Source organism: Tachypleus tridentatus, chromosome 9 (assembly GCF_004210375.1).
Source record: "Tachypleus tridentatus isolate NWPU-2018 chromosome 9, ASM421037v1, whole genome shotgun sequence".
Lineage (NCBI taxonomy): Eukaryota > Metazoa > Arthropoda > Merostomata > Xiphosura > Limulidae > Tachypleus > Tachypleus tridentatus.
Genome location: NC_134833.1, coordinates 114,757,813 through 114,771,712, shown reverse-complemented (window position 1 = coordinate 114,771,712; position 13,900 = coordinate 114,757,813). Strand labels below are relative to the sequence as shown.

At 30.5% G+C, this 13,900-nt stretch overlaps 2 protein-coding genes and 1 long non-coding RNA gene across 7 annotated transcripts in view; 1 reads left to right on the top strand and 2 right to left on the bottom strand.

Annotated features, from left to right (window-relative positions):
• Positions 1-278: 278 nt before the first annotated feature.
• Positions 279-3,672, top strand: LOC143226109 (transcription initiation factor TFIID subunit 7-like). 4 transcript variants are annotated; one of them, XM_076456629.1, is made up of 3 exons: positions 279-440; positions 1,342-1,409; positions 2,321-3,672. In XM_076456629.1, the coding sequence occupies exons 2-3, from the start codon at positions 1,384-1,386 to the stop codon at positions 3,561-3,563; spliced, it is 1,269 nt and encodes a 422-aa protein (XP_076312744.1). In that variant the 5' UTR covers positions 279-440; positions 1,342-1,383; the 3' UTR covers positions 3,564-3,672. The 4 variants fall into 4 exon arrangements, with proteins under 4 accessions (XP_076312744.1, XP_076312747.1, XP_076312745.1 ...); XM_076456632.1 differs by having other exon boundaries at positions 382-452; XM_076456630.1 differs by having other exon boundaries at positions 414-1,072.
• LOC143226111 (uncharacterized) lies at positions 1,333-4,133 on the bottom strand. Its single transcript, XR_013014297.1, has 2 exons — positions 4,030-4,133; positions 1,333-3,986 (listed from the first exon to the last, which is right to left on the bottom strand). It is a non-coding gene; the product is annotated as an uncharacterized LOC143226111 (long non-coding RNA).
• A 680-nt stretch (positions 4,134-4,813) lies between these two features.
• Positions 4,814-13,900, bottom strand: part of sll (adenosine 3'-phospho 5'-phosphosulfate transporter 1) — a 29,755-nt gene continuing 20,668 nt past the window's right edge. For both annotated transcript variants that reach the window (XM_076456633.1, XM_076456634.1), the window contains exon 3: positions 4,814-12,842. In XM_076456633.1, coding sequence (XP_076312748.1) covers positions 11,737-12,842 — 1,106 coding nt within the window. In that variant the 3' untranslated portion in view covers positions 4,814-11,736. The remainder of the gene's footprint in view (positions 12,843-13,900) is intronic.

The following is a 13,900-nucleotide window of genomic DNA, read 5'->3' as shown; positions in this document are numbered from 1 at the left end:
AGCGTGTGTGTGTATTTTTGAATGGCAAAACCACATCGGGCTATCTGTTGAGTCCACTGATGGAAATCGAACCCTTATTTTAGCGTTTAAGTCCGTAGGCTTACCGCTGTAACAGAGGTGGACATTTTAACGGAGCAAAGACGGTAGCAGATTAATTTATTTTGTGAATTGTCCACTTTATTCGTAGACTTTAGTGTTGACCCACATTTTACAGGAGTTTATGAGATTAGTTGATAATATTTTGAAAAATAAAACAAGTTTTAAATCATACATTCATCCTGTTGGGTATGCATTGATATGTAAGAACATTTAATTAAGATCTGAATGGCCAATTATTGTTCGTACCTTATGTTACGTAATTAAATGGACAATTTCCCCCTGTCGGTTAACTGAGGAAGACATAATACTGGATAGGACGCGAGTTTTCAGACGGTTTAACGGTAAACTTTTAAGTAATAAATTTAATCTGTTACAAATTTATCATGGTGTTATAAGCAGTTTATTGCATTTAGTAGTTCATACTGCCTTCTCTGAGCTGACAAACGATAGTGGACAATAGTACAGTAACGTTTATAAAAGTTGATAAGTGAAATATCGTGATTAGCACGATAACAAGCTGTTGATAAGTCATAAGGTTTGAGTTGAGGTTAATGAAGGTGATCGGTGAAATACGAGCAACACGAAATAAATTAACAGTGTAACGATATGTAGACTTTGAGGTTTTAAAGTAACAATTTGATTTGTACCTACCTACCTAAATATAACGTTTATGTTTGATTCTAACAGTAAACTTCTGCTACTAGTGTTAGACTAAAATTTTTTGAGTTATAATTTTACTTAGTCTTCGACTAAAGACCGAAGTAAATAATAGTTAAATAAACGCGTGTGCTACAGAAGAGTGGTGAATTTATCAGAAAAACAAATTGCCTAACAATGTGTTTGATGAGCAACGTGGTACAACTAGTATGACCACAGTATTGGCGCATATAGCCTAACTGCTTTGTGCCATAAAACACCAAACCAACCAACAACCACAGTATCAAATTTACATTATGCTTATAAATCATTGCTGGTCAGTTAATTGTTCTATTAGTAATTAGTGTAATAGTTTAATTCTAGATTACTACATATCAATAGTTAATATGCTTCTTTACAAAAGCACTGACTTTAATGCATAGGATTAAAAGTAATAGTTAAACAAAATGAAATTTGAGTATCCACTTCAAAACTGATGATGGAAAAATACATGTTATATATTTTTGGTAATTAAGTTTTTCACAAAGTAAAATTTCATGTTTTCTGTTGTTTTATATTCCTAATGCACATATGGTGGGTTTTTAGGTAAGAAATTCTCCTGGAAGTTCTGGAACATTTTTTGAGAATATGCCTTCTCATCCAGTGTCTGTACAGTGAGTGTAATTTAGGACTATAAATATAGATATTTAAAAAGGTAACTAGTATCATTTGTATGAAGTGTTTATTAAACAAGGAGAAACCACGCATTGAAATTTCAAACTGTACATAGAAGTTTAAACTTGTTATAATTTTGTTTCTTAAATGTGTGTTAGGAAAAAGGTTTGTTTGTTTTTCAAAGTTAAGAGAACACAACACAAGTGAACTATAAAGAGAGAAGTGTCCATATTTTGTTTCTTGTTCTAAAGTATTATTTTGATTTCAATAAATCAACTACTATGTTGTCTAACAAGTATAATCTAGATAATATTTTTTCGAAGGAACTGTGTTCATTCTACTTTGATTTGAGTCTTGCATAAGTACTCGCAGTTATTATTGTATTGTACTTTTCAGAGTCATTGGCAATCATATTGTATATAGGTAATGTTTCTAGCTTGTTATGAATTACCAAAATAACTATACACATTATATTAATATAAAAACAAAGTTTCAAATTGGAACTACTTAGCCTTGGTGGTTAGAGAGCTGGTCTTGCAAACCAAAACTGGTGAGTTCAAATTCTTGTCATAGAACATGCTCACCATTTCAGGTGTCAGGGTAATATAATATGTGGTATATTCCACTATTCACTTTTAAAAGATTAGCCCAGGAGTTAACAGTGGGTAGTGTTGACTAGTTGGATTCCCTTTAGTCATTGCTAAATTAAGGTCAGTTAGTGTGGATAGCTCTCAAGAAGTTTGTTACTGAATTCAAAAGTAAACCAAGACACACAAACAGAAGAAGTACCCTCCTGTCCAGTAATATACATGTTATTCCAGTAGGCAATATATTTTATAAGGAATTATGCTTGTTTACTTCCATAAAAAAATTTAAAGCTCATCCTTATTTTTACTGTGGTTGATTTAAGATTCACTATGCCTCCACCAGAAGAAAAGGATGGAACTACACAGAATCCTACTGAACCTCCTGTAGAGCTAGAAAATCAGTTTATTCTTAGAATGCCACCAACTCCAGCAGCATCACTTCGTGCAGCAGTCAGATCAGGGGTAATGAGCCTTAAGGACCGGCTAACTATACAGGTGGAACCAGATATGAGGCATGGAACTGTACGTTTTGACAAATGGTCTATGTCTGCAAAGATAGTTGATTTACCAAGCATTCTGGAATCTCAAAAAACTTTAGACAGAAAAAATTTTTATAAAACAGCTGACATCTGTCAAATGATGGTTTGTAAAGAAGAAGATGATCCTCAAAAATCTGAAGAAGAAGACTCAACCAAAAAGAAAAAGGATAAGGATAAAAAATTCATGTGGCCTCATGGTATCACTCCATCTCTTAAAAATGTCCGTAAAAGGAGATTTCGAAAGACATTAAAAAAGAAATACGTTGATTTCCCCGAGATTGAAAAGGAAGTAAAAAGACTATTTCGCATGGATAATGAAGCAATCAGTGTTAGATACGAGGTAGTGAATGCTGATGAAGACAAAGGAGAAAACAAAAATGGACCAACAGAAGGTACTGTTGGTAATATTTTGTCTGCTGGTGGCTATATGAATAGCAATTCTCAGAGTATGGATGTTGCAGAACATGACTTATTTGGTGAAGTTCTTAGCAGCTCTGAAGAGGATGATGTTAATATTATGGATTTAGAAGATGATGAGGTCAGTCGTGCATCAATAGCAACATCTAATATAAATGAAACTACACCCAATAAATCGGAAAAACTTGTTACTGAATTCTCTCGAGGTATGTTACAAAGTCCAGCAGGTTTAGGAGCATCAGATACATCACAAGATCGAGAATATGAAGATAATAAAAAATCTATTTCTCCACTTGCTAGTGAGAAAAACAGACCACTAAAACAAACTAGTTCAACAAGATCAACTGGGAATCAGTTTGTTGTTAAAAAGGAGGATATTAAAGAATCTAGTGAACAAGGAAGAGATGCATTACTGACAAAGTTGGATTTACTGGAAAAAGAAATCTTAAATATTCAGGCAAGAAGACAGGCACAAGAACTTGAAATCTCAAATATTGAGAACCTAGCTCTGAAGCAAAGGTTTCAGAGCATTATAGATAACTTGAAAGAACAGGAGAGGGAAAAACAGAGACAGTATGATGATATTGTTATCGTGTTACATCAAGATTAATTTTAAATTTAATAATGTTTAAGTGGGCTTATAATTACTTTTGTTAATTGTGTAAATGTGTATATGGAAATGTATTATTCAAATGGTGTATTTAAATATATTCCACAAATAATTTTTGTATTTATTTCATTCACAACAGTAATATGATGCACATTTTAACCACAAGATCTTTTAAAATATATACAAATTTTACCTGATTTGTAAGGTTTAGTCAAGTTTCAAGTTGGATTAGAATAAATATAACTTACAAATTTATAAGTAAATTATTTTGGAAGTGTACTGTTTTATTCCCATTAATCTACTGACCAGATTTGCTGTAATTTTAACATTTTTTATTTCATGTTGAACCAGAATTACCTTAAGCAATAACATTGACATATACTGTAAGATTGCTTCAATGAAAAATTGCATGCAAAACCATACCTGACTCCCCCCATATATAAGCTTGATATATTTAAAACCATACCTAACTCCCCACCCCCAAAATCTGTAAGCTTGATATATTACAGAAGACAGTAACCATCAGTTTTTTCCTATCCCTGTTAGTTTTTCTCGTGTGTCTTATAACAGTATACAGTGCTGAGTATTGATAAAATCAGCCATATGTCATGAAGAACATTGGAATAAGACTGAGTGGACAGCCTGTGCAAGGTTTTGTTACTACTAATCAGGAGATGTATACCAATTTTTGGTTTCACAGTATGTACGTGTTAAAAACCCTAAAACAAACTATGAATGTTTTTTTCAATGTTCATTCTAGTAAAAAGCTTAATTTATTGGTTTTGGCCTTTTAACACTAAACTATAATTTTGTAACTGTTCCAACGTTTAAGTGAAAGTTTTGTGCCAATGAATAACAAATTTTATTGGTAAAAAATACTTCAGACTGTCTCTTGCAAAAATTGAAAGACTTAAAGATGTTTTAATATACATTCTATTTCTCTTTTTGGTAACATTATATTTGAGCCTTGGCATTCTATGACCAGTATAGTTTTAATGATGAATTAGCCCAAAATGTTCACAATTTAAGTTGTATGAAGCACTTGCATCCATAATAAATCGTACACATTGCACACAGCCCTATGTTAACATTGAATTTTATATTCTGTGAAAAATCATACAATGTTTTTTTTTTTAGTGTGCAGTATGGATTTATTAAATTGTAATTATTGTCTTTACAATTTAAGTGTCACTATATCAGGTTTCCACTCAATGTTAAGTGAATGCACACACAGATAAAACTTTGACTGGGCTTACAACTGTTTTTTAATAATACATTTCAAGCTTTATAAACATTTTACTATAAATAGTTATTAACTTTAGCAGAAATGTTTTAAACCAACTTTAATCAAGTCAAGCAACAAAAATTAATATCAATTCAGGTGGGGAGGCTTTTAATAAAGATCAAATGATAAATATGGGTTTGCAGAAAGTTAAGCAAATAATTTAAGAAATGCACACTCTGAATGAAATTCCTTAAACAATGTGCTAGAATATGTTTCTAGCAAATACTTATAACAAAATATTCTTTTCCAGTGATGAAGTATTTATCTTATTCAACAATCTCCGAGAAACCCTTTGTTAGAAACGTGATTTAAATTTTTAAAGTTCATCCACACTAGATGTAAGCAACACCTCTGGTAAGTGCTGCATAATCACAATCTTTATTATCACTGAAGTCCAGGTTATTTTAATAAGTCAGTTTCCTACATGTCTCACGAGAAAAAAATTATATTCTATTTTGGTTAAGTAAAAATGTTTTGGAGCAACATCACTCATTGCTGCAGTACTTTAAATTATTCTCTCACATGCAGTATGGAAGAGCCTTTAAATTACTACATTAAACAACTTCCAAGTGAAATGAAGTGACAGACCAATTCTCTGATCAAATGTTAAATCAGATTTTGTTTTCTATAATTCCAAATGGATTACGTAAATCTTCTTTTAACTCACACATAAAATCCTACAAAATTTTCAAAATAGTTGCAAATACTCAGAGCACTATTAATTAACATACACAATACAGTCCCTATAAGCATTAAAAAAATCAGCATGATTAGTTCGGGACATAAATTGTCAAAATTCCTCATAAAAACAATTTAATAATTGCTAAATAAGTTCCAATGTTGTAAGTTATGGAATGTTCAATAGGTGTTTTGTTCATGTGTTATTTTTATCTTAGTTATTAACAAAAAAAAAAGAATCTAAGAAACCTAAACAAATTATCATGAAAAGCAAATTTATTACACCATGTTCAGGGGCACTAAAATAATATATTGTCCTGAATCTTTCATCCATTTCTTTAACTGATTTTATATCGGACTAAGAAAGTTAATGATAATGCTGCATGAAGTGTAGTAACAACTTGAAAAAGACTTTCCATTAAAAAAAAAATCTTAAAGGAATGAATTTGTAAATGTTGTTGTGCAAAACATTACCAGTGCAAGTTTGTTTACGTAGTATTTTATATCATAGTAATATATACTTCTCTAGGATTAAAAACTGGCAAGACCATACTCCTGGAAAATGTCAACATACAAAAAAATTTCAGAATATATCATTAGAGCAGCATTAGTCTAGCTGTAACTCATCTAAATTATGGCATGCAGTGCTTCGGAAACCATTTCAAAGTGGAATTGTAAGACTGAAATAAATTGTTTTATGTAAAACATTTTTTTAAGGCATAGTGTTTCAGTTAATACGAAAAGTTAATGTACAAACTTTTAAAATTTTCAGTTTAATAAACCAAACAGTTGCATTTTTGAAGTAGAAATACTCAGAATTTTTTCTTTCATAGGATCTAAAGATTATTTTTTAAAAATCAACTATAAGCTATTGCTGCCACCTTTGGCAAAAAAAAGGAAGAACAAATTCATTTTCGGGATCTTTGGAAGTTACTTCTAATAAAAATCATTGTTACCAAATAGTATGATATGGTACGGTATACACATGTGCATGTATATTTACATATTTTACTTCTTAATTCACACCAGTCTTCAGTCTTGTACGAAATACTCTCAAATTCTGTCTACCAAATGCATAGTAAAATCATGCTGAAAATGAATTTGAAATTTTAATTCAAGTGAAAAAGCTACAATATTTATGCATTTATTTTTATGAATGTTAACTGGTAGGAGGTAAAAAATACATTGTTCTTACAAATACCATGTGTTAACTTCTTAATCTAGACAAATTACCTGTAAAATTACAGATACTTTTCTAAAGACAAGAAAACAATTTTTATAGAAAAATTGTTGCTAAAATCAGTGGTTATTCCAAATGCTAGTAACCAGTAATTTTGGATTTAGCAATATTTTTGCACAGGGAGCTACAAAATGTTATATATTATTTGTGATTATAAGTGTCCCAACCTGAGACATACTTGTAGAGATGCTATCTTTTCAGATAAAAACAGAAAATATTGTTGCACTCTTATCTCAAGTGATGTAAAAAAAGCACAGGGACAACACATTCTTGTAACGTCAATTTAAAATAGTCCGTTAATATAATGATATAGCACTTGTATAAACTAGATGGAAATTTGTTGAAAATGTGGAATAAAAGATTTGTACATACTTGTGATTGAATATGATAAAATACACCTTACATTAGCTTTTTGAAATGTAACAAAGATTCCTTCTAATAGAGAACTTTAGCCTTTCTCTAATAACAGGAAAATATGAAAAGCTAACAACCCTAGTTAGCTATTTTGTGTTATCTAACCTGATCTAAATTCTGATGTCTTTGCCATATGAATATACTGAAAGAAAAGTATCCGAACAGATTGTATTTAAAAAAATTTGCCTGAAGATTAAACAATAACTGATTCTTAATTAGTCACTCAAATTAAATATCTGAATAACCAATTATATATAATGACATCAATTTAAATAAGTTTTGACCTACAAGTTTTAATTTGTATCACTGAATAGTAAGAATCTGGAGTTTAAATGGTTCTTATGTTTAACTTCAGATGCAGAAGTACATCTGATACAATAATAAGTTGTTAGCATGTTAATAAGTATATTACATGCTTAAGCAACTTGAGTTGCTTGTTATGTCTGAAATAAACAAGTTTTATACTCACACTGAAGTCAAATTTTCATCCATGTTCCTTGCACAAAAATCATTTATATACATTTCCAACTCTAACATTTCAATATGAAAAATATTTTTTTTAATTTACAAACTTGCTAAAAATACAATCATGTCAATTATTAACAAGTTATTTCTGTGTTATCTATTATCTTAATCTTGTCTTAAATAACTAAAGTATTTAAGAAAAAAATGTGTTAATGTACAAACACAATTCTTAAGCACTTTATAAACTAGGTATAACTAAAAGTTAGAGATACTATTTTTATTTAGTAGTTTTATTGAAGTCTTAAAAATAATTTAAAAACAATAAATGTCCAAGAGGCTGATGAACTAAAATTGGAATGAAATATTCAGTTTATACAATATGTCTAAGGTTCTTACACAGTGTACACACGTAAGGCCTGAATAACCTAACTACATGTAAACATCCAGCTTAAAATGAAATATCACTAGGAGGATGGCACGTTGTCAGAAGCAAACACAATCACAATTATTGGTGTTTGTTGTCACTCTGAACTCATTGCATCCTGATGAAAAGAATAAAAAATATTTTTATGCTAATATAATAACTTTACAATAAGATTTATTTGTAATATATACTGATACCAAATAAGTTATGTGATAGATTTGAAAGTTGTACAAAAAAAGAGAGGTCAAACACATTTATTTGGACACATAAAATCTGTCTTAAGAATCTTTGATAAAATAATTTGAATAAACTAATTTAAATTAATAACTAGTAAAATGTCTTAAAATGCTAATAAGAACACAGTTATAGAATGAGCACAACTTGAGGATGTTCTTAGATTTATATAATCTAGCTACTTTAGCACTGGAGCTAAAACATGGTAGAAAGTCACCCAGGCATGATCAGATCTAGGAGTAGGTTTTCAGAATTGCTTAACCTGAATGCTAGTATATTTTGAGTACCTGTCTTAGGACACCATATACGATACTGCATTTATGTCCCCACTAACAAAACCAAAATGTGACACACAGACTAGTGTCCTTGCTTTGTTTATGGTAAGGATACCCATCTGGAATAGCTAGGGAAGCAACTGGGGATATAGCTTGATCACCAGACTGGTGCACATGTGAATCATAAAGAGATCTTTTAATACCCAGAGTAGAGCATGGGTATTTCATGGTAGCATTACAAAAAAGTTTCTATCCTTAAATCATATTCACCCAAAACTAAACTTCCTAAAAAACTCACTTTATGTAATAACTCTTTTACAACTTTTGATTATATCAGTGTAAACATTTTTTAAAGATTTTCTGCTTTTCTCTCATTTTGTTTCCTTGAATGGCAACTTTTAAAAATCTAATTCCCTCAAGTTCAACCTTAGATGTCAGTAGGTTACACTTACTTTGAGAGCAATGTAAAGGTAAATAATACAACTTACTGTCCTTGTTTTCAGGCCAGAGAGCTTGATCAAAGCCAGGTTAGACTTTGTCAGTGATAGTATTTGTCCTCATATACGAGTATTATGTATTAGGCACTGACTAATTTGATAGAACTGCTACATCCAATACTCAATCCTTTCAAAGGTTAGATTGTAGTTAGAACTTAGATCAAGAGAATCTGTGTTGTCCACTTTTTTTTTTTTTTTCTTTTACCTAGCTCATACAGCTACAGACTGATCACATAATGCTTGTGTGGAAGCAGTTATCCACCTTCAGGTGATATGAGAGTTGGTGGTTACTTGGCAGCTCCCAGAGTGTGCTCCTAATCATAGAATATTGCTACTAGTATATTGTTAATTCATTTAGTGGTATTACAAAATGGTTATTGTTATTACCAAAGTTATGAAAAGCACTTTCAGCCAAGATCACAATTTTATCATGTACATTTAGATTTTAGGTGAAGGCAGGAGAGAGCTATACTTCTCCAACAACATTAGTCAGTCAGATTGACAAATCTGAGGTTTAGTGAAATCTTTGTTTTTACCTACTGACTTTTTTCAAGTACTTTGATGGTTGTTACTCTGCAGTTGGTTTGTTTAGTACCAATCAATGTATGTAAATTGCTTATAAAGTTTTGTTTACATTCTGTTAACAGTGTATTTTAGATTTTAATTTTTATTTCACATGAGATTCATTCCTATTATAAGTACTACAGTACTTTTAATAATATATAAACAACACTATTTACTTTGGCAGAGAAATCTTGGGCATGCATAATATAAAACAATATTTACACACTATTTGGAAACTGAAAATTGTGTACCTCGTTTGAAATTATACAACAGTGACACACTTGGTGGTGTGAAAAATTTTATGAAATCTGTAGTAAAATAGCAAAGAACTAATACTATCTTTTGTAATTATCAGTATTTCAATCTGATGAATTAAATGCTGTGTAATAAATATAATGTCTATTAAATGTGGTATTTTTGTCACTAAGCTTTCAAACATTACTATGTATGTAAGACTTTTCCTTGTAATTTTTAAGTCTGAACATAGGGTGTTATTGTTGTTGTTGTCTTTTCTTCCTTTAAAACAGATGATCAACTTCTTTCATCTGATTGACAAATTCCAGTGTTACAATAAAGATACAAAGTCAAACAAAACTGCAATGTCTAGGGGAGGGTACACAACCAGCCCATTCCTAAGTCAGTAATTAAATTTGTCAACTCAAAAGTATTTCAAAACCAAACCTCCATATCCATGTTAAGAGCAATGAAATATAAAACAGCCATTATAATTTCTTACATGAATTAGTCAATAAACAAAAGTTGTTCCTGGAATACAATCAGTTGTTTAAAGACTTATTGTAAAAAAATGTCTACAAGAAAAAATATTTATATACACATTTAACTACTAACCCACAGGTATTCATTTTATTGAAATTATTTTTTGACTTTATATCAGAAGGATTAGTTTTTTTGTGTTCCTATTCAAGTCACAATTCTGTTTACACAACAAGCATTTTACAACACATATTTTCAGTCTTCCTTGTAAATCAGATATCTAACAGAAATTTAAGGCTGAAGACAAGAGTGAGGATCATAAGGCAAATAAACATTGGGTTCCTATTAAACATACAGACCTGCTGCTCCAAAACTCAAAGTAGTTGGTCTATAAATATGCACAAAAATGATAAATAACTGGATATCTAAGCCCATTTTATGGGTTTTAAATGTAATGTATTCAAAATAAAATGAAAATTCAAGAAAAATGAATTTTGTTAGACTCATATAAAGAATTAAATTACAATATGACAAAAATCAGAAAATACAAAAAAAGAATGGGTAACAGTGATGTCAGATATAAAAAATAACAAATGTGGCAAATACTTTGGATGGGCATTCTTCATCTATTAATGAATGTCATTTGAACAAAATGCTGACCTTATTTTTCTCTTTTTTTTTTATCATTTACAACATTGAATTTTACAATCTTGTACAAAAGTAACCATTACTTAGATAAGATAAATAGTTTTGTTTTGAGTTTACTTGCTGATTAAGTATGTTTTATTACAAACTGCAGCTTTTACAAGAGTTGCTTTTGGAAAAGGTACTTGAAAATGATGGCAACAGTGACCAAAATGTCGTACCTGTTCTAAAAACAAATCTTTCTTACTTTAAAATATGCATCTTGTAATAAAAAAATAAATTAATTTTATTACTTTATAACTGAAATAAGTTAGAAGAATAAACCATGTTTTTATAAAAATAAAATTATGTTTTCCACTACCAGCTGAATATAGAGCTGGTAAGGAAAAGTTCAGTAGGTGTGTGAAATTAAATAAATAAAACGTTCACAGATCTGTGTGTATAAAACTGGGTAGGTGCAAAAATTCCAAATAACATTGAATTTCTCAACATAATAGTTATTTACTTCTTTACACACAATGTGACAGTCCTAAATTAGATGGTATTCATGTTTTAACTGTTGGCATGTCATATCCAGCCAACGTGTTCTAAGAATTTCAGTGAAATTAACTATAATTCCTCTGAAATAATTCATGACTGTGTTTTAATGCGAGTTTTAAATATGGTACCCAGGTGTTATTAAAAAAAACAATGCATAAAACAGTTCTATTGTTTCATTGGCTTCTCTAAAGTTAATAGTTATTTCTCTAACCTTCCATTTGAAGAACTAACACTTGTTGCTTTGCGAGCAGCTTTAAGCTTCTGGCCATAGCAGATTCTGAAAAACAGAGCACCAAAGATAATAAGCACTCCCACTATTCCTTTGGTATCTAACACGTGGTGGTAGATGAGACACGATAAAAGAACAGCAACAGCCTGACGAATTGTCATCATGATGACAAAAATGACGGGACCAAATTGTGAAATGGTGTAAAATATGAACATCTGCCCACTAGCAGAACAAATAGATAATAAAAAGCAGTGCATACAAAACAGGGGAAACTGCATCATAAAGTGGAAAGATTTTACAAACCCACCCTGCTGAAGAAGAGAGGCTGCAGTAAATATACAAGAGAAAAGATTGACACCACACATCATCTGTGTAGACGACATAGAGTAAGTTGAGAACAGTGATCCTTGCCAATTTGAAGTGAAACTATCAAACAACATGTATCCTACTAATATTATTGCACCAGAAAATGTAGTTACAGTCTCATTGTCTTGTGCATGGCCTCGAGATAACAAAAACATCATCATTCCAAGAGAAATAAAAACTGCTGATATGTACTCATAGTACTCGTAGCTCTTTTTAGAAACCAGCTTTCCCATTAACATGACTGGAATAATTTTTGAAGCTTTTGCCAGAACTTGAGTAGGAAAACTAACAAATTTAAGAGCCTCATACTGGCACCAGCTGCTCATGATATTTGAAAATGAACAATAAGAGTACTTATAGAGAGGGGCTGTATGTCTTGGTTGCCGAGTGAAAACTATATAAGTTCCTGCAAAAATAAAAGCAAGCACTCTGTTAACAAACACCAAAAACTGTGAATCAGTAAACAGTCCAATGCTTCCTGTACTATTTTCATATTCTTTGGTCATTATCTTCTCCTGCAGAAGACCCCAGGTAAGATATGACACTTGAAGGCCACAGAAACAGAACGCTAGGATAATACCCTCTTTTATTGTGGACCTCTCTGCTTTAGAAGACTGATTCTGTTTCATAGGACCAAGTTCTAAACTCAATTTTTCTGCATCACTGCCATAGATGCACAGTTTGATCATTTTCACCACACATCCTGCTCCTGAAAAACAAAAATTAAAGTCAGAATTGCTACAATTCATAAAATTAAGATACACAAAAAGCCATACATAGTTTTTATTTGCTTTATTTTACATTTCATATCTATTTAACTTAAATATTCCTTTTATATTCATCTACAATTAGTCTGACAATTTTGCTTTAAACTGTTGACTGCCCTTGGTAACTTATTTTTACACTCACCATATTCCCAATGAATGTTTTCCAGTCTTATTTTGGTTTTGATATTTACGTTATATTGATGTTAGTTTGTTTTTTTTTCTTGATACAAGATTACCTTCATAGAAGATACAAGAACAGAAAGAACATGTAAGAGAAATCCAGAAAATATGACACACTGGAGGAAAAGAAATCTAATTTCAGTAACTAACAGTAAAACAAGTGAACCAAACTACGTTTAAACAACACATAAAATATGTTAGTATAACAAATATCAAAAAGTTTGGATCAAGAAGGCACAATAAATATACTAAACACTGAATAAGACTGTCTTCTGAAGTTTTGATCTGAACTTTTAGTTTGTCTATTGTTCATGTTTGAAAACACAATAGATCTTTTTTTTTACAAAACAAAGGAACAATAAATCAATTAACATGTAATTTTAAAACAGACATCATCATGATGCCAAAAATAGGTTATAAGAATATTTATTTCAACTTTACTGGTAAAAAATAGAAACAGTTGTTCTGTGTACTTCTTTGAAAGTAAATAATACCAAATTATTAAACAGCAATCATATACAAAATGTTACACTGCCACCTATGCAGAAATCATTTGAAGTATTGAAAAATCAATTACAATTTTTAGTATTATTTTTTATACAGCTGAAAAATAAGTAAAATTTATAATCAATTTATCATTGGGCTCATTAATCAATTACATGCTAACTAATCTATTGTCCTCACAAAATGGCTACAAAAAACCTACAGAAAAAATTACAATGTTACAAATAATATGCCACTTTGATTATGAAATTTATATGATTACTGATGACAAACAGAATACTAAACTGATACATTTATTGTAAGTTCAGGTGTTTTT